Below are 20,608 nucleotides of genomic sequence, written 5' to 3' on the forward strand. Positions count from 1 at the left end.
ATCTAACACTTCTTCCTTAATCTCCACATTGTCCAGCACACAGTCCTGTTCTATTTTGACCTCACCCAGATCAAGGTCCTTTTCACTTGTGAATATTGAAGCAAAGTATTCATTTAGGACCTCCCCAACCTCCACCGCCTCCAGGCACATGTTGCATTCTTTATCCTTTTGCGGCCCCACTTTCATTCTTGTCATCCTTCTATTCTTCACATACGCACAGAACACCTTGGGGTTCGCCTTAATTCTACATGCCAAGGCTTTCTCATGCCCTCTTCGAGCTCTCCTAAGTCCTTTCTTAAGCCTCTTCCTGGCTACCCTATATTTCTCATAAGCCCCTCTTGCTTCCTGCTTCTTATATCTAACATATGCTTCCTTCTTCCTCTTGATGAGTTGCCTCATGTGTTTCGTCAGCCACGATTCCCATTTTCTACCATTTTTTCCTTGTCTGAGTGGGACAAACCTATCCTGAACCCAGCACAAGTGGTCCCTAAACTTCCTCCACATTACTTCTGTGCTTTCACCCTTGAACATCTGTTTCCAATTTACTCTCGCTAGTTCCTGCCTCATCTCTTCATAGTTAGCTCTTCCCCAGTTAAGCACTTTCCCATTTTGTCTGTTTTCATCCTTTTCCATATCTATGCTGAAGCTAAGGGAGTTGTGGTCACTCTCACCAAAATGCCCCCCCATCAAGAGGTCTGCCATCTGACCAGGTTCATTACCCAGAACTAGATCCAGTATGGCTCTCCTCTCGTTGGCCGTTCCACATACTGTGTCAGGAATCCTTCTTGAACACAACTGACAAATTCAGCCGCATCTATCTCCCCTGCAGTCAGGAGGTGCCAGTCAATATGAGAGAAGTTGAAATCACCCATAACTACATCTCTGTATTTCCTGCACCATTCTAAAACCTGCCTTCTTATCTGCTCTTCGGTGTCCCAAGGGCTATTTGGGGGCCTATAGACTACTCCCAGCACAGTGATTGATCCCTTTCTATTTCTGACTTCCACCCACGCCAACTTAGTGGACACTCCCTCTGTAGCGTCCTCCCTTTCTACAGCCGTGATACTATGTCTGACCAGTAATGCTACTCCCCCGCTTTTCTACCTCCCATCCTATTCCTTTTAAAACACCTAAACCCTGATACCTGCATCAGCCAGTGCTGCCCTTCCTCCAGAAAAGTTTCAGTAATGGTCACAACATCGTAGATCCACGTACTGATCCATGCTCTAAGTTCATCCCCTTTATTCCTAATACTCCTAGCATTGAAATAGACGCATTTCAGCTCCTCTAACTGGCTATATTTATGTTTTGTCCCCTGCCTGTCCTTCCTCACCAACTCAGAACACACAGCATCATGCCCTTGTCCTTCTACCCCAATCTCTGCACTCACATTCTGATTCCCACCCCCCTGCCAATCTAGTTTAAACCCTCCCCAAAAGCTCTAGCAAACCTGCCCATTCAGGGTATTGGTCCCTTTCCAGTTCAGGTGCAGCCCGTACTTTTTGTATGGATCAGACCTTCCCCAGAAGAGATCCCAATGATCCAGAAATCTGAACTCCTGCCCCTTGCACCAACTCACTAACTCTTCAGCCATGCATTCATCTGCCATAACCTCCTGTTCCTACCCTTTCTGTCTCATGGCACAGGCAGCAATCCCGAGATGACCACCCTTGAGGTCCTGCTTTTTAACTTCTTTCCTAACCCCCTATATTCCTTCTTCAGGACCTTATCCCTACTCCTATCTATGTCATCTAAAGTAAATTTTAAATTCACTTTGATTTCAGGTTCTCAGCACCTTTGTTCCTGAGCATATTACACATCTGAGCTGCCCTAGTCATGAAGTGTGCTACATTGCTATGTGTTCCTTAAGGTTGTTAGGGCTGGCGAGCGGTGGGGGATAAACTCCCACTAACTATTAACTGCTGCTTACTCCCAATGTGGTGTGTGCCTCTGACAGTAGCCTCTGATAACCAGGTCCAGCTCCTGGCCTTCACATGTGGCTTAGCTACTACGTCGTGACAGAACTGACCAAAGACTGCACGCAGGCCAAGTCCTACAACCTTTGCAGACAGGCTGGCCACCTGTACAGAGCCTGCCCGAGGCGTGGGGGCACCTACGCACAGGCGACCCGGGGAAGTGCTTGCACTGAAAGGGCCCAGGCAGGTTCGGACGTACGCTCCAGCGCTGCAGACGAGGCACCCGATAAGACGGATAACGAAACCAGGGAGGAAGGTGCAAGCACCCCAAGGCCCTTGCAGACCCTCCAGGACCAGCCAAACGATGAGCAGGAGTCCATGGAGGAGGGGAGAGTCGAGGCCGAAAGCGAATGGAAGGTCGTGAAACGCAAAAAGACCCAAAAGGTGGCGGCCAAGCGACAGAAGGCGGAGCAACACAAGAAAAGGGCAGGGAACCACACAGCCTCCGGTACCCTGTCCTCTTCAGAGGAGAAAGGAGTTGGGGGAGGCCTGCTGCCCCGGCGGAAGAAGCAGCTGGCAGAACAGGCGGAGAGGAGGAGAGAGAGGGGAGAAAGTCTGCTGGCCACTCCCCCCAAATACAGGAGGCGGAGAGCAGCAGAGACCCCCAGCTCCGGGAATCTGGGAGCAGAGCCATGGCTGGCACCCAGCAGCCTGAAGGGGAAGCAGCCCAGGAAGTCAACAACCCCCCAGGCCCAGAACCCGAACTGCCACACCCGGGGGAGTATTACCTGCAGTCCCTGAGCCCACAGGAGGTGGATATCTTCACAAAGGTGGTGGGAATGAAGGCTCAGGACTGCAAGGGTGAGGACGGAGAGCAGCTGAAATAAAGGACTTACAATGATGGCAGACCTTAAATTGGTGTGCTTGAACGTGCGCAGTTTGAAGCGTACTGGGCGATGCGTCAGCACGCTCCAGTACCTGGACACTGTAAAGGCCGACATGACCTTCCTCCAGGAGTGCGGACAACCACACCTCTGTAACTATCGGAGGTGGTCACGGTGGTGGACCAAGGGTTTGTCTGTGTGGTCGGAGGGGGGGGGGAACGATTGTCGCGCTTCCGGCCTGGGGATTCTGCTACGGGGAGGCAACTTCTCAATCACCCAAGTTAAAGAGGTGGTTGCGGGGCGCCTCCTGGTAGCAGACATCAAATACCGGGCACTCCGCTCTGGCTGATCAACGTGTACGCCTCCCCCGTGCGGAGCGAGCGGCTGGCCGTCTTCGAGCAGCTCCCACAGCTGCTGGTGACGTCCCAGCCGGTCGTTCTGGCCGGAGACTTCAACTGCACCATTGCTGCAGCTGGACGATCTGGCAGTGCTGACAGCAGGCTGGACGGTACCTCCAGACTCCACAGGTGGAGCACAGCCTCAAACCACCTGGACACGATCGGACGACACAGCCCGCTCCCGGATCAACTTCCTCTTCCTGTCAGAGTCCCTCAGGGTCAGGTCCACCGACGTCACACTGGTGTTCTCCTCTGACCACTGCCTTCTGAGAGCCACCTGTCACTTACAGGAGGACCAGAAGGCAGGCAGGGGGACTTGGAAGCTGAATGTAAAGCTGCGGACCGCAGAGAACATCGAGGAACTAGAGAGGGAGTATACAGGTTGGAGAACCTTGAAAGCCTTCTTTGATTCCCCTGTTCACTGGTGGGAAGCCACCAAGGAGAACATTAAGAGGTTCTTCATCCACAAGGGTATCCAGAAAGCAAGGCAGGAGCAGAGGGAACTGCGTAAACTCCAGACAGAGTTGCAGCAACTTCTCCTTCTGTAATCAAAGGGGGTGGATGTCAGGGAGGAATTGTGAGAGGTGAAGGGCCGGCAAGCCCAGCGCCTCATCGCCGAATCCTCCAAGATCATCTTCCGATCAAGGGTTCAAACCGTGGAGCAGGACGAGACGTGCTCACGCTTCTTCTTCCAAAAGGTGCACAGGGGGAGCTCTGTGATCCACAACCTTAAGGAAGAGGACAGCTCAGTCGCGTCCTCGCAGACCGACATACTGAGGATCTGCAAGTCCTTCTATGCCGGTCTGTACGACGAAAAGGCCACAGAATCCACAGCCTTCTTAGACGACAGCAAGCGGAAGAGTCTGGATCAGCCACTGACCCTCAACGAGCTGACAGGCTCCATCCGTTCCTTTGAGTCCGCTAAGACTCCCGGAAGCGACGGCTTACCGGCTGAGTTGTACTCGGCTCTGTGGAACTGGATGGGCCCAGACCTGCTGGAAGTGTACAACGCTATGCTTCTGGCCGGCAGTATGTCAGAGTCCATGAGGAAGGGCATCATCACCCTCATCTACAAGTAGAAGGGGGAAAGGGAGGACATTAGAAATTGGAGACCCATCTCTCTCCTGAATGTGGACTACAATATCCTGTCCAAGGCTATCGCCAACGGGGTCAAGTCTGCTCTGGGACAGGTGATCCACCCGGACCAAACCTGTGCTGTACCGGGCAGGAAGATCTCAGACAGCCTCGTGCTGCTGAGGGACACCATCGTCTACGTGCAGGACAGGGGTTGAACGCCTGCCTGGTCAGCTTGGACCAGGAGAAAGCCTTCGACAGGATATCGCACACGTACATGACAGACGTGCTCTCCAAAATGGGATTTGGGGAGGGAAACCAGAATTGGATTAGACTGCTCTACACAGGTCCGTAGTGCAGTCCAGGTCAACGGGTGGGAAACAGACAGCTTCCTCATCAGGTCTGGAGTCAGGCAGGACTGTCCTCTCTCCCCTGTCTTGTTTGTCTGCTGCATAGAACCCTTTGCGGAAGCCGTCAGGAGGGATGGCGCTGCCCGGCAGTGGAGGGACCCAAGCGAAAACCTCCCTGTACATGGATGATGTCACCGTCTTCTGCTCTGATCCAAGGTCAGTTCGCAGGTTGATTAGCATCTGCGAACAGTTCGAGCTGGCGTCACGGGCCAGGGTCAACTGAACGAAGAGTGAAGCCATACTCTTCGGCAACTGGCCCGATCGATCCAGCGTCCCCTTCACCATCAGGTCTGACCACGTGAAGGTGTTGGGGATCTGGTTCGGAGGGGCTGAGGCGTGCAACAAGAACTGGCAGGAGCGGACTGCCAAGGTGAAACAGAAACTGGGACTGTGGGGAGAGCACTCCCTGTCGATAACGGGCAAGAACCTGGTCATCAGGTGTGAGGTGCTCTCAGGGCTGCTGTACTTGGCGCAGGTGTGGCCCGTCCCCCGCTCCTACAGCTCGGAAATCACCCGAGCTGTCTTCAGATTCGTCTGGAGATCCAAGATGGAGCGGGTGAGATGGACCGTCATGCACAAATCCCTGGACAACGGGGGCAAGAATGTCCCCACTGTCACCCTCACCCTGATGGATGGCCAGCTTCGTATGTGGACGCATCAGGTTGTGTGTAGAACCCAGGTATGTGGGCATCAAGTACCACTATGTGTCCAGGTTCTACCTGTCGCCCTGGCTACGAAGGATGGGTCTGGCCCCACTCCCGCGCAACGCCCCAGTCAGCTGGTGATCGGCGCCATACTTGTCCTTCGTAGAGAGGTTCTTCCAGGAGAACGCCTTTGATCACAAGGCCATCAGGCAGTGGTCGGTACGTAATGTCCTGCAGGCACTGCAGGAGAAGGACGTGATGGACACAGTGGGGTGGTTCCCTGAGCAGACCGTCCAGTTCATCAGGCAAAATGTCTCATCGCCAGATCTCACCAACAGGCACCAAGACTTCGCCTGGCTGGCGGTGAGAGGGTCCCTCCCAGTCAGAGCCCTCCTGTATGCCTGGAACGTCGTCTCCGCACCTCACTGCCCACGGGAGGACTGCAGTGAGGAGGAGTCTGTGACCCACTTCTTCGCACACTGTCAGTTCGCAAAGATGGTGTGGAGGAGGATGGACGGGCTAGTGTCACGTTTCATCCCCAGCAGCTGCGTAACAGAGGACTGTTGATCTTCGGGCTGTTCCTGGGGACGCACAAAGAGACCAACATCTGGTGCTGCTGGCAGATCATCAACTCAGTGAAAGACGCTCTTTGGTCGGCCCGAAACCTGGTGATCTACCAGCACATGGAGATGCCCATGGGAGAGTGCTGCCGACTGGCACATTTTCAGCTGCAGGAGTACGTGCTGAGGGACGCACTGAAACTCGGTGCAGCCACTGCAAGGGCCCGGTGGGGAAGGACCACGGTATAGGTTTCTCCACCCGTGGGAGTGGAAGGGGTTGGGTGGCGGGGAGTATACCCCTCAACAGTGATATGGTAATGTGAACAACTGACTATAATGGAAACGTATGTAAAGGATGGGAAGTTATTGAATGGTTTATTGTATATATTTATTTTTGAATAAAGTATATTTTGAAATAAAAAAACTGTTTCTTCTAAAAGGAGAAAGGGCAAAGGTGGGTTATTGGCACCTTAAAACCAGTCACTCTGGGCAGATGGGGGTTATCAGCTATGTTTGGCAGCTCACCTAGGAGAAGGAAAACTCTGATTTCAAACCTTCGCTGTCTTGCAACTATCCCGATTCATTGGGAAGGGTTCGGAAGTTAACTCTCCAGGAAAAATCCAGAGTAGCATTCCCTAAGGCAGTCCTATGTTGTATTTGACGGTGAACGGCAACTCCTGCAAACTCTGCTGGTGTCAAACTGTATGACTCTCTGCCATTCCTTTGGATTCATCAGCTGTATAGAGAGGGGGAGCCTGCTGCATGGGCAGCAGCTTGCTCTCCATATCGTACTGTCCTGGCTTGTATAACACGTAGACAGTCAGGATACAGCATCCATGATCAACCTTGACCAAAGGAGGGCATTCTACATTGCTGTAGGCAGTTTAAAGGATCTCTGTAAATAACTCTTGCATTCAAATCTCAATGAAAATTTGATCTATGCATTTTTATTAAAAACATATTAAAATCAGAGTTCATACAAGCAACAATGAATAAATAAGCTGTGAAAGGGACTCACATTTGTTTAGCTGCATATGAAGTATCACATTCAGTTCTTTTCTCCCCATTATAGGAAGGATATTAAGGCTGTGGAGAGGGTGCAGAAGAGATGTACTGGGATGCTGCCTTGAGGGCACATGTTACTAGGAGAGGATGGACAAACTTGTTGTTTTCTCGAGTGGCAGGAGCTGAGGGGAGACATAATAGAACTCAATAAATTTGCTTAATAAAGTGGCCACTGAGTGTATGTTCTTGGTCTTCTGCTGCTGTAGGCCACCCACTACAAGGTTCAAAGTATTGTGCATTCAGAGACGCTAATCTGCACACCACTATTGTAATTTGTGGTTATTTGAGTTATTGTTGCCTTCCTGTCAGTTTGAACCAGTCTAGCCATTCTCTTCTGACCTCCCTCATTAGCAAGACATTTTCACCCAGAGAGCTGCCGCTCATTGGATTTTGTTTTGTCTTTTTATGCTATTCTCTGTAAACTCTAGGAAATGTTGTACATGAAAGTCCCAGGAGATCAGCAGTTTCTGGAATACCCATACCACTCTATCTAGCACCATGGTCAAAGTCACAGATCGCATTTCTCCCCTATTCTGATGTCTGCTCTGCACAATAACTGAACCTTTTGACCATGTCTGCATGCTTTTATGCATTGACTGCTGCCACGTGATTGACTGATTAGATATTCACATTTTGAGCAGGTGTACAGGTGTGCCTATTAAAGAGGTGACTGTGTGTAGGTACTACCTTCATGCATGTCCTTAAGGAGATTTAACAGACAGCTGGAGAGCCAGTAAAGAGCTGCACTGGATATCAAAAATTCTTTAAATCACACTTTACTTTTTAGGAAGGAGCTAGCATGCATCAAGAGAGAGAATGCCCTGCCATCCTCCAAGTATACGCAATTGAAAGATATGACCATCATCCTGATTAGTAAAGTGGCTAGAGCATTGTAAGCCAAGTTGAGCAGTATGTTTGGTTCCTTCTAGTAACCACATTACAGGAAGGATATAATAGAATTTTGATTCAAGAGATTTTTAATGAAGTTGTCAAAAGACAGGAAAGGTCGTGGCAGTCTGATTTTGGAAATGAATAATTTAAATAAGGTAACTTAAATATGAAATGATAAGGGGTCTAAAATGAGACAGAGTAGCCTAGAAAAAGACCTGTATTCATAATTAGAAAGCCTGAGAGCCAGAGCGAATAGAATTAAGGAATTCTCTTAGCTCAGCACATCACAGGAAGCAGCCTTTCCTATCTTCTTGCTGCCTCAGTAAAGCTGCCAGCATAATCAAAAACACAAGAAAATCTGCAGATGCTGGAAATCCAAAGCAGCACACACAAAATGCTGGAGGAAATCAGCAGGCCAGGCAGCATCTATGGAAAAGAGTAAACAGTCAACGTTTTGGCTTGAGACCTCATTGAAACGTCAACAACATAATCAAAGACCCTATCACCCTGAGCATTCTGTCTTCTCCTCTCTTCCATTGGGAAGAAGATTGAAAAGCCGGAAAGCAATTGCCATCAGGCTCAAAGACACGCTTGAATGGACCTCTTGTGTGATAAAATGGATTCTTGGCATTACAATCACTTCATAATGATCTTACACTTTATCCTTTACCAGCACTGTACTTTTCTGGTATCTATGGCACTTTATTCTGCATTGTTATTGATTTATGTTATTCTAGCTGAATGTAATGTTTTGATCCGTAAGAACACTACGCAAGACAAGTATTTCACTGTATCATGGTACATGAGATAATAATAAACTGAACGAAATACCAAATGAAAATAGGAAACACTGGAAGTACTTAGCAGGTCTGAATTATTATTGTTTCTTCACAGATGATGTCTAATGAGTTGACCTGTTTATATTTATTCACTGTATATCAGTAGCATGCTATCTTGATTGGTCTTCAAGATTTATGCTATGTAAGTGTTGCAATAATTTCATTTTCCAAAGTCCTCACTTTGATCGAGCTTTCCATTATAATATGGGAGCAGAGTATGTTGTTCTCTACTGTGTATCAAAATACGATCCAATGTCACTGCGGTCACATCGGAACACAATTCCACTTTACTTCAAACTGAATCACACGAGTCAGTTTTGATGAGATCAAGCACTTCTCTGGCATGATGTGACTGCAAAGGGGAAAGAATTAGACCTCCACTAAATCCATTATATTGTTTGATGAAACAGATTGACGTGCACTTCATGGACTCAACAGATTTCAAGGTTGATAAACTGTGACCAAAACATGAGCAGTAGACTTCCTTGTCTATATTTGTATTAGCTTTCCAGAATTTTCAGTCTTGCTTTTGATGAACTGTTGAAGTTTTTTTTTCCAAATGGGTTACCAAATAACCGAATACCGTGAATGCTTTATCATCTTGATACACAATCCAGTTACTGAATTACTCAATGTGGAATAACAATTACCCACTCATTTTTGAAGCAGGGTTTTATAGAAATTGAGTTAGACAAGCTTCTGTTAGCATATTTGATGCTATCTTGTAAAAGTATACAAATTTACACTCCCAACAACAGCTCATATTTATGTTGTGTTATATTATGCACAAAAAAAATACATAGGAGCAGGTAAATGCCATATAGCCTACCTTGTTTTTTGCAATAAAATCATGGCTGATTGTGGCCTCATCACCACATTTTGTCTATCTCCATAATCAATGCCTCCCTTATAATCTGTCACAGCCTTGAATATGATCAGTGACTCAGCCTCAGCAGATCCCTGAGATAAAGATTTCAGAAAGATTTACAACACTAGTAGAAGAAGGGAAGATGTATTATATTTGACTGCAGACAGCTGCAACTTTCATGGACTCAGGGACCTGAACTATATTTTTGTCTGTGACTGCTATCTTACATGTGCTATCTGTGCCTTGTGCAGTGTATGACTGTTGGTACTGTGTTTTTCACCTTGGCCCTGGAATAACACTGTTTCATTTGGCTGTATTCATGGGTATTCATGCAAAGTTGAATGAAATTAAACTCGATCTTGAAACTCTTCGCCTTAGTCATGTGGGCAACTTCTTATTCTGAAACATCCCAAAGCATTTTAGGACTTGCCCACGCACGTAACGGGGAAGGAAGTTGTTTTGTAAGTGTGCCTTCAGATAAAATTTGATACAAAGATTTTGCTACCTCTGGGTAAAAATTCTGTTGCAGTGTGAAGCGAAATAGACACAAAGAGATGGAAAAAGTTTGGGAGGTCTGGGGTCTAAGCAGAGGGTGATTGCATGCCAGGCCATGACATGGTGGCACTGTACCCTCCTACTAACAGAAGTTCACTGGATTGACATGTTACATCTGTTGGCGGTTTATTCCACTTAAAGTAATCGTGACTCAATATAACACAGTGGAGAGTTCAGGAAATGCATTAACTTCATGGGATAAAATTGTTTTCCTGTCTGTGTTGTTAGTAATGATACTTTTTTCTGTTTCTGTGCTTTTGCTGCATTGGGCAGAATCATTCAGTGGTATTATTTCTAAATTAGGCTTGCCATCCTTTTTGTTCATATGTTTATGCCAAAGGAAATGGGGGAAATCTTAAATCGTTTTTTTGCGTCTGTATTTACTAAGGAAGCTGGCATGAAATCTATGGAATTGAGGGAATCAAGTAGTGAGACCATGGAAACTGTACAGATTGAAAAGGAGGAGATGCTTGCTGTCCTGAGGAAAATTAAAGTGGATAAATCCCCGGGACTTGACAGAGTGTTCCCTCGGACCTTGAAGGAGACTAGTGTTGAAAATGTGGGAGCCCTGGCAGAAATATTTAAAATGTCGCTGTCTACGGGTGAAGTGCCAGAAGATTGGAGAGTGGCTCATGTTGATCCGTTGTTTAAAAAAGGATCGAAAAGTAATCGAGGAAATTATAGGCCAGTGAGTTTAACGTCAGTAGTAGGTAAGTTATTGGGGGGAGTACTAAGAGACAGAATCTACAAGCATTTGGATAGACAGGGGCTTATTAGGGAGAGTCAACATGGCTTTGTGTGTGGTAGGTCATGTTTGACCAATCTGTTGGAGTTTTTCGAGGAGGTTACCAGGAAAGTGGATGAAGGGAAGGCAGTGGATATTGTCTACATGGACTTCAGTAAGGCCTTTGACAAGGTCCTGCATGGGAGGTTAGTTAGGAAAATTCAGTGGCTAGGTATACATGGAGAGGCGGTAAATTGGATTAGACATTGGCTCGATGAAAGAAGCCAGAGAGTGGTGGTAGAGAATTGCTTCTCTGAGTGGAGGCCTGTGACTAGTGGTGTGCCACAGGGATCAGTGCTGGGTCCATTGTTATTTGTCATCTATATCAATGATCTGGATGATAATGTGGTAAATTGGATCAGCAAGTTTGCTGATGACACAAAGATTGGAGGTGTAGTAGACAGTGAGGAAGGTTTTCAGAGCCTGTAGAGGGACTTGAACCAGCTGGAAAAATGGGCTGAATAATGGCAGATGGAGTTTAATACTGACAAGTGTGAGGTATTGCACGTTGGAAGGACAAACCAACGTAGAACATACAGGGTTAATGGTAAGGCACTGAGGAGTGCAGTGGAACAGAGGGATCTGGGAATACAGATACAGAATTCCCTAAAAGTGTCGTCACAGGTAGATAGGGTCGTAAAGAGAGCTTTTAGTACATTGGCCTTTATTAATCAAAGTATTGAGTATAAGAGCTGGAATGTTATGATGAGGTTGTATAAGGCATTGGTGAGGCCGAATCTGGAGTATTGTGTTCAGTTTTGGTCACCAAATTACAGGAAGGATATAAATAAGGTTGAAAGAGTGCAGAGAAGGTTTACAAGGATGTTGCCGGGACTTGAGAAACTCAGTTACAGAGAAAGGTTGAATAGGTTAGGACTTTATTCCCTGGAGCGTAGAAGAATGAGGGGAGATTTGATAGAGGTATATAAAATTATGATGGGTATAGATAGAGTGAATGCAAGCAGGCTTTTTCCACTGAGGCAAGGGGAGAAAAAAACCAGAGGACATGGGTTAAGGGTGAGGGGGGAAAAGTTTAAAGGGAACATTAGGGGAGACTTCTTAACACAGAGAGTGGTGGGAGTATGGAATGAGCTGCCAGACGAGGTGGTAAATGCGGCTTCTTTTTTAACATTTAAGAATAAATTGGATAGATACATGGATGGGAGGTGTATGGAGGGATATGGTCCGTGTGCAGGTCAGTGGGACTAGGCAGAAAATGGTTCGGCACAGCCAAGAAGGGCCAAAGGGCCTGTTTCTGTGCTGTAGTTTCTATGGTTTCTATGGTTTCTATGGTTTAAAGCAGTGACAATTTCTAAAACTTGACAAAAAAAAATGTTGGCCCTGACTCATTCAGTTTCTTCAGTTCCTCAGCAGGAACCCTGTAATCACAGGTAATGAAGGATGCAGTATGCAAACAGGAAAATTGTACATTCTGTCACATCCTGTTTTATTCCTTCTGACATTACCTCCTGCATCTGACGACTTCCTTCGTCTAATGACAATTCTAGAAATACAGTAGCATGCAAAAGTTTGGGCACCCCGGTCAAAATTTCTGTTACTGTGAGTAGCTAAGCGAGTAAAAGCTGAACTGATTTCCAAAAGGTATAAAGTTAAAGATGACACATTTATTTAATATTTTAAGCAAGAAAATGTTTTTTATTTCCACCTTTTACAGTTTCAAAATAACAAAAAAGAAAAAGGGCCAGAAGCAAAAGTTTGGGCACCTTGCATGGCAGTACTTAGTAACATCCCCTTTGTCGAGTATCACAGCTTATAAATGCTTTTTGTAACCAGCTAGGAGTCTTTCAATTCTTGTTTGGGGGATTTTCGCCCATTCTTCCTTGCAAAAGGCTTCTAGTTGTGTGAGATTCTTGGGCCGTCTTGCATGCACTGCTCTTTTGAGGTCTATTCACCGATTCTGGATTATGTTTAGGTCATGGGACTGTGAGGGTCATGGCAAAAACTTCAGCTTGCACCTCTTGAGATAGTTCATTGTGGATTTTGAGGTGTGTTTAGGTTCATTATCCTGTTGTAGAAGCCATCCTCTTTTCACCTTCAGCTTCTTTACAGACGGTGTGATGTTTGCTTCCAGAATTTGCTGGTATTTAATTGAATTCATTCTTCCCTCAACCAGTAGATGTTTCCCATGCCACCGGCTGCAACACAAACCCAAAGCATGATTGATTCACTCCCATGTTTAACAGTTGGAGAGGCATTCTTTTCATGAAATTCTGCACACTTTTTTCTCCAAACATACCTTTGCTCATTGTGGCCAAAAAAGTTCTATTCAAAAGGTTCAAAGGAAGATCTAAAAAAGCCTAATGCATTTTGGAAACAAGTCCTGTGGACTGATGAAGTTAAAATATAACTTTTAACTCACAGTCCTTTGACATAAACATCATTGAGAATCGGTGGATAGAACTCAAAAGAGCAGTGCATGCAAGACGGCCCAAGATTCTCACAGAACTAGAAGCCTTTTGCATGGAAGAAAGGACGAAAATCCCCCAAACAAGAATTGAAAGACTCTTAGCTGATGACAAAAAGCATTTACAAGCTGTGATACTTGTCAAAGGGGGTGTTATTAAGTACTGCCATGCAAAGTGCCCAAACTTTTGCTTTGGGCCCTTTCCTTTTTTGTTATCTTGAAACCGTAAAAGATGGAAATAAAAATGTTTTCTTGCTTAAAATATTAAAAAAATGTGTCATCTTTAACTTTATGCCTTTTGGAAATCAGTTCATCTTTTACTCACTTAGCTATTCACAGTAACAGAAATTTTGACCAGGGGTGCCCAAACGTTTGCATGCCACTGTATGCCAATTAGTGTCAAAGATGATAGCAAGTTAAAATGCATGTTAGCATATAGAAACTATGGAAGACTGCACAATTTTGGCAGATAGTGGTCAGTTGATATTATATGCGAAAATTTATAACTCGTGTTATACTCAAGCAGTACTCTACAGTGGCAATTTCAGAATTGGCATGAGTATTTACAATACATCATGCTGTAGTTTGTTTCTAGAATGGCTGTGTTGGATGACTCCTTCAAAACACTTTAGTAGTCTTGCCTGACCCGGATATGCATCGAGGTTAAGCTTTTTTTTTAAAAAAAATCTATTTCAGCCGGTTCACTAATGAGGCTCTATGAGCATTCATCAAATGCTGAATTCATTTTCTTCCCCAAAGAGATTAGACTATTGAATTCTGTAGTTTAATGAGGCATGTCCTTCTAATTAGTTTTTAAAACATGACTGCTTACATAAAAATGTTTTCTTCTTTATTTTCTCAGTGTAAGATAAGTTTAAGGAAATCAGCAGCCCAAGTTAAATTTTCCTTGAATTTTGGAGAGACTTTATAATATTGAGTGTGGGGTCTTCAGGCTCCTTCCCGAAGAGGACAGGTCCCCGATGGTGAAGGTCCTGAATATAGGAAGCGCCTTTAGAGGCACCACCTTTTGAAGATGTGACCGATGGTGCGAAGAATTGCACCCATGATGGAGATAACTGAGTCTATACCCTACAACCTCTTTTGATCCTCCATACCAGGTGATGATGCAAACAGTCAGAATGCATGTTAGCACATAGAAACTATGGAAGACTGCACAATTTTGGCAGATAGTGGTCAGTTGATATTATATGTGAAAATTTATAACTCGCGTTATACTCAAGCAGTACTTTACAGTGACAATTTCAGAATTGGCACGAGTATTTGTAATGCATCATACTGTAGTTTGTTTCTAGAATGGCTATGTTGGATGATTCTGTACATGGTACATCTGTTGAAATTTGGAAGTGTCTTTGGTGACATACTAATTCCGCTCAAATTCCAAGTGACGTAGAATAACTGATGTGCCTTTTTCACGATTGCATTAATGTGTTGCCATCACTTCCCCTGGCAGTGCCATACAGGTTCCTACCATTCTTTGTGTAAAAAAAATCTTGCATTACACATCTCCTTTAAATACCCCCCTCCTCCCCCTTACCTTACTTACTTAGATAAGGAGATCGAAACTTCACAAAATGCTCCATGCGCAATCACACTAAAAGCCTAAATAATTAGAGTAAGACAGTTCTATTCCTGTATTCAAATTCTTTCATGTAGCATTGCCTTCACAAGCTCTTGCTGGGCTTACACATATGATTTCACTGATTTGTGTACATCTTGGTCCTTTGAATAACACCTATACCACATCTCTCACTGTTTAAAATAAATTCTTTGTTTTTCTGTTTTCAGCACTTCAGTGGAATAACCTCACATTTTTCCATATTATATTCCATGTGTCATTCACTCAAGTTATTTATATCACCTTGAAGTCTCTTCACATCTTATCTCCAATCCCTCCTTGTTTCAAATCAGCAGATTTGATACTGTCAGTCAACTCATTGGTAACTGGAGCCCAAGCACTCCCTGTGATACATTTCATTAAACATAGCCTACCGACAGGCATGTAAGGCCCCACAGTACCATGACGCTATTACAGCTCACAGTGTCGAAGTTCAGAGTTCAGTTCTGACCCTGAGTTTGTACCTCCTCTCCATGAATGTGTGGGACTCTTCTGGATGCTCTAGTTTCCTCCCACAGTCCAAAGACATACCAGATAGTAGGTTAATTGGTCATTGTAAATTGTCCTGTGATTGTGCTAGTATGAAAATCGGTGGGCAGCTGGGCATTGCAGCTCACTGGGCCAGAAGGTGCTGTTTGTGCTGATCTCTGATAGCTGGAGCCCAAGTACCCACTCCAACATATCTCATTATTTATTGCCTGGCAACAGAAGAAAGATCCATAACAGGTTTCCAAATAGTTTGTGGTTGTGGTATCAGATTAGTATTGTCATCTGTACTGATATGCAGTAAAATGCGTTTGCTTTGTGTGCCATTAAGGAGGATAGTGTCGTGCATGATTACCTTGAATTAGTAGAAAGGAAAGTGCAGGGAAAGTCGGCAAGAGCCACAAGATAGACTGGAAGATCAAGTGTTCACCTCTAGATAGAGTGGATATGGAGAGGATGTTTCCTATAGTGGGGAAGTCTAGGGCCAGAGGGCACAGTCTCAGAATACAAGAACATCCCTTTAGAATGAGATGAGGAAGAATTTCTCTAGCCAGAGGGTGATGAATCTGTAGAATTTATTGCTACAGATGGCTGTGGATGCCAAGTCCATTGGGTACATTTAAAGCAGATGTTTGATAAGTTCTTGATTAGTCATGGCATCAATGGTTATGTAGCGATGGCAGAATGGGGTTGAGAGGAATAATAAATCAGGCATGATGGAATGACGGATCAGACTTGACAGTCAAAATAGCATAATTATGCTCCTATGTCTTATAGTCTTCATTGTTCAAAGTAAATTTATTATCAAAATACATATATGTCATCATATACAACCTGAGATTTATTTTCTAGTGGGCATACTCAAGAAATCCAGTAACCGTAATAGAATCATTGAAAGGTTACACCAACAAGGCAGACAGCCAGTATGCAAAAGGCAACAAACTGTGCAAATACAAAAATAATTAATAATAATAATAATAAATAAATAAACAATAGATATTGAGACATGAAGCGAAGAGTCCTTGAAAGTGAGGCCATAGGTTGTGGAAAGTTCAGTGATGGGTCTCTTATTAGAAAAAAAATTCACAAAGAGCATGGACATGTCTGCCAGGATCAAGTGCTGGAGAGCTGAGCCCACAATCTTCTCTGTAGGAGTGAGACCATTATTACCTGGCTCATGCACATACAGTACATAATTGTAGCTGGTCACAAGGGTTGGCATGGCAAGATGGGCCAAATGGTCTATTTCATGTTGACTTACATTATGTATAAACACAACATGTCACCAAGCTGATCAGACTCCAGGAAGCTCCAGTAAAGCAGGAAAAAACAATTTAAGACACCTGAAAAAGTGTCAACATTTAAATAGCGATGCCAGACTCCTGAGGACCTAAGGGATCTCCTGGACATGTACTTGATAATAAGTGTTCTCACAATAATAATGAGTTTCATCAGCTGTTGGGACAGGGACACAGCTGAGAAAGTAAAGAACACACGTGGGTAAGTTTGATTAAAATGCAGATGAATTTACAATTAACTGACTTCAGCCTGTGAAGAATTGACTTCAACCTTTCTCTCTTCTCCCCTAAGTCTAATTAACAATCAATTTCTGCTTGGTCTCTCTGCACACAGAGTGTGAGTGAATCAGTGGAAGGAATGACAATGTACATGAATCATTTAAAAATTAATTAAGAACTGACTATTAAGACCGTATTTGCTTAAAATGTCATATCTAGTTTCACTGTGCATGTGGGGGGCTGGGCTATCATATGGTTTCATTAAAAGAAGTTGTTCTGATGACGATTATGATTGGTTCACCGTGAGTAATGCACAGGCAGTAATACACATTAACTTGTGCTGAATTAGCTTGCTGTCATCTTTTATCATGTCCCACGGCTGCCCCTGACTAATTCCAAATGATGTTTAAATCACATTTCAGACAGTGATAATATGGATGAAGAGGTACTGAGGGAAAACACAGAAGGCTTCAGTGGCTGCCTCTCCTCAGTCCAGTTTAATGGGATTGCACCACTGAAAGTTGCCTTGCATCAGCCCAGCTCTCCTGCCATCTCCATAAAAGGCCACCTGGTGGAATCTGACTGTGGCTCTTCAGCGCTGAGCGAATCAACGGCCTTCACCACCTCGTACTCCTTAACAGGTATCTTACTGTACTGTCTGAAGATAATGGGAGGAAAATATGAGTCAGATCTAAATATGAGCACTGATGTTGGTCTCCAGCTGAATGTTCACCATGAAGTCAATGGAACTGAATGTGTGGAGGTGAGGCTGAGCAAAGGGCAATTTCTCATATCCATTCACTATAGTTGACCAAAGATACATTTCTGCCCCAACGGGTATTTTGTCAAAGGTTGGCAAGCAGTGTCAATGTGGTGTGCTATATAGTGCAGCTGTAAAGTTGCTACCTCTCAGTCCAGCTACCCAAGCTCAATCCTGACCTCTGGTGCTGTCATAGGTAGATAGATAGGTAGATAGATAGATATACTTTATTGATCCCGAGGGAAATTGGGTTTCATTACAGCCACACCAACCAAGAATAGAGCATAAATATAGCAATACACAAACCACAAACAATCAAACAACAATATGCAAACTATGCCTAACCCCGCTCTCCCTGAACATCCCAACCCCCCTGTCCCTCCTGAGACCTCCCACTTTTCACCCTCCTCTGACCCCAGCCCCAACCCTTGCCATGTCTTCACCATCCCCTCTGACCTTCCCCTTTCTGAGGCAGAACGTTCTGTCCTTAGCAAAGGCCTCACTTTTGTCCCCCTCCGTCCACACCTCAGTGAGTTCTGTGCCCGCCATGACACTGAACTCTTCTTCCATCGCCTATGTCTCTGAGCCTTCTTCTTTGGCAAGGATTCCCCTCCCCCTACTGATGACCCCCTTCTCCTATCTTCAACCCTCCTCCTCCTCCTGGACACCCCGCCCGGGCCTTCTACCTGCACTCGATCTTTTTATCTCCAACTGTCGCCGAGACATCAACCGTCTCAACTTCACCACTCCTCTCTCCTGTTCCAACCTCACTCCCTCTGAACACACTGCCCTCCACTCTCTCTGCACAAATCCCAACCTCACCATCAAACCCGCTGACAAAGGTGGTGCTGTAGTAGTCTGGCGGACGGACCTCTACCTCACTGAGGCCGAACGGCAGCTCTCTGACACCTCCTCTTACTTACCCCTGGAACAGGACCCCACCAAAAAACATCAAACCATTGTCTCCCATATCATCACCGCCCTTATCAACTCCGGAGACCTTCCATCCTCAGCCACTAAACTCATAATTCCCACACCCTGTATCGCTCGGTTTTACCTCCTCCCCAAGATCCACAAGCCTGACTGTCCCGGCAGACCCATAGTTTCTGCCTGCTCCTGTCCCACTGAACTTGTATCTGCCTACCTGGACTCCATTTTGTCGCCCATAGTTCAGTCTCTCCCCACCTACATCCGGGATACATCCCATGCCCTCCACCTCTTCAATAACTTACAGTTCCCCGGTCCCAGCCGCTTCATTTTCACTATGGATTTCCAATCCCTATACACCTCCATTCCCCATGAAGAAGGCCTCAAAGCCCTCCACTACGTTCTGGATAATAGACCTCACCCATTCCCCACCACCACTACCCTCCTCCGGTTGGCGGAACTGGTTCTCACACTCAATAACTTCTCTTTTGGCTCTTCCCACTTTCTTCAGACCAAGGGTGTAGCTATGGGAACTCGCGTGGGACCTAGCTATACCTGCCTCGTCGTTGGTTATGTGGAACAGTCTGTGCTCCAAACATATTCTGGTACTGCTCCCCAACATTTCCTTCGGTATATTGACGACTACATTGGTGCTGCTTCCTGCACCCATGCTGAGCTCATCAATTTCATCGACTTTACTTCAAACTTCCACCCAGCCCTCAAATTCATTTGGTCTATCTCGGACACTTGTCTCCCATTTCTTGATCTCTCGATCTCCATCTTTGGAGACAGACTGTCCACTGACATCTTCTACAAGCCCACTGACTCTCATAACTACCTCAACTATACCTCTTCCTAGTCCGCCACATGCAAAAATGCCATTCCCTATTCCCAGTTCCTCCGTCTCCGCTGCATCTGCTCCGAGGATGAGGTTTTCCATTCCAGGACATCTCAAATGTCCTCTTTCTTTAAGGATAGTGGTTTCCCTTCTGTTGTCATCAATGATGCCCTCACCCGCATTTCCTCCATTTCCCGCACTTCGGCTCTCACCCCATCCTCCCGCCACAACAGGGACAGAGTTCCCCTTGTCCTCACCCACCACCCCACTAGCCTGCGGATCCAACACATTATCCTCCGCAACTTCCGCCACCTTCAACAGGACCCCACCACTAAGCACATCTTTCCCTCTCCACCCCTCTCCGCCTTCCACAGGGATCGGTCCCTCCGCGACTCCCTGGTCCACACGTCCCTCCCCACGGATCTCCCACCTGGCACTTATCCCTGCAAGCGCAAGTGCTACACCTGTCCCTACACCTCCTCTCTTGCCACAATTCAGGGCCCCAAACAGTACTTCTAAGTGAGGCAACACTTCACTTGTGAGTCTGTTGGGGTCATCTATTGCATCTGGTGCTCCCGGTGCGGCCTCCTCTACATCGGTGAAACCCGACGCAGATTGGGGGACCGCTTTGTTGAGCATCTCCGCTCTGTCCGCCAAAACAGACAGGATCTCTCCGTAGCCACCCACTTCAACTCTGCTTCCCACTCCCATTCAGATATGTCCATACATGGCCTCCTCTACTGCCATGAAGAGGCTAAACTCAAGTTGGAGGAGCAACACCTCATATACAGTCTAGGTAGTCTCCAGCCCCTTGGTATGAACATAGAATTCTTCAACTTCCAGTAATTCCCTCCCCCTCCCTTCCCCTGTCCCTATGTCACTCTGTCCCCTTCCCCAGCTACCTACCACCTCTCTCTTGGTTCCACCTCCTTCTACTACCCATTGTGTTTTTCCCTATTCCTTCTTCACCTTTCCTGCCTATCACCTCCCTGCCTCCCTTCTCCCACCCCTTTATCTTTCCCCTTACTGGTTTTTCACCTGGAACCTACCAGCCTTCTCCTTCCCATCCTCCCCCCACCTTCTTTATAGGGCCTCTGCCCCTTCTCCCTACAGTCCTGACGAAGGGTTCCG

At 45.8% G+C, this 20,608-nt stretch overlaps 1 protein-coding gene across 1 annotated transcript in view; it reads left to right on the forward strand.

Moving 5' to 3' along the window:
* LOC140198395 (contactin-associated protein-like 5) overlaps positions 1-20,608 on the forward strand; it is a 1,369,276-nt gene that overhangs the window by 1,160,787 nt on the left and 187,881 nt on the right. The window contains exon 23 of the mRNA XM_072259488.1: positions 17,375-17,593. Within this exon, the coding sequence (XP_072115589.1) occupies positions 17,375-17,593 (219 nt within the window). The remainder of the gene's footprint in view (positions 1-17,374; positions 17,594-20,608) is intronic.

The sequence above is a fragment of the Mobula birostris genome, chromosome 5, assembly GCF_030028105.1.
Source record: "Mobula birostris isolate sMobBir1 chromosome 5, sMobBir1.hap1, whole genome shotgun sequence".
Taxonomy (NCBI): domain Eukaryota; kingdom Metazoa; phylum Chordata; class Chondrichthyes; order Myliobatiformes; family Myliobatidae; genus Mobula; species Mobula birostris.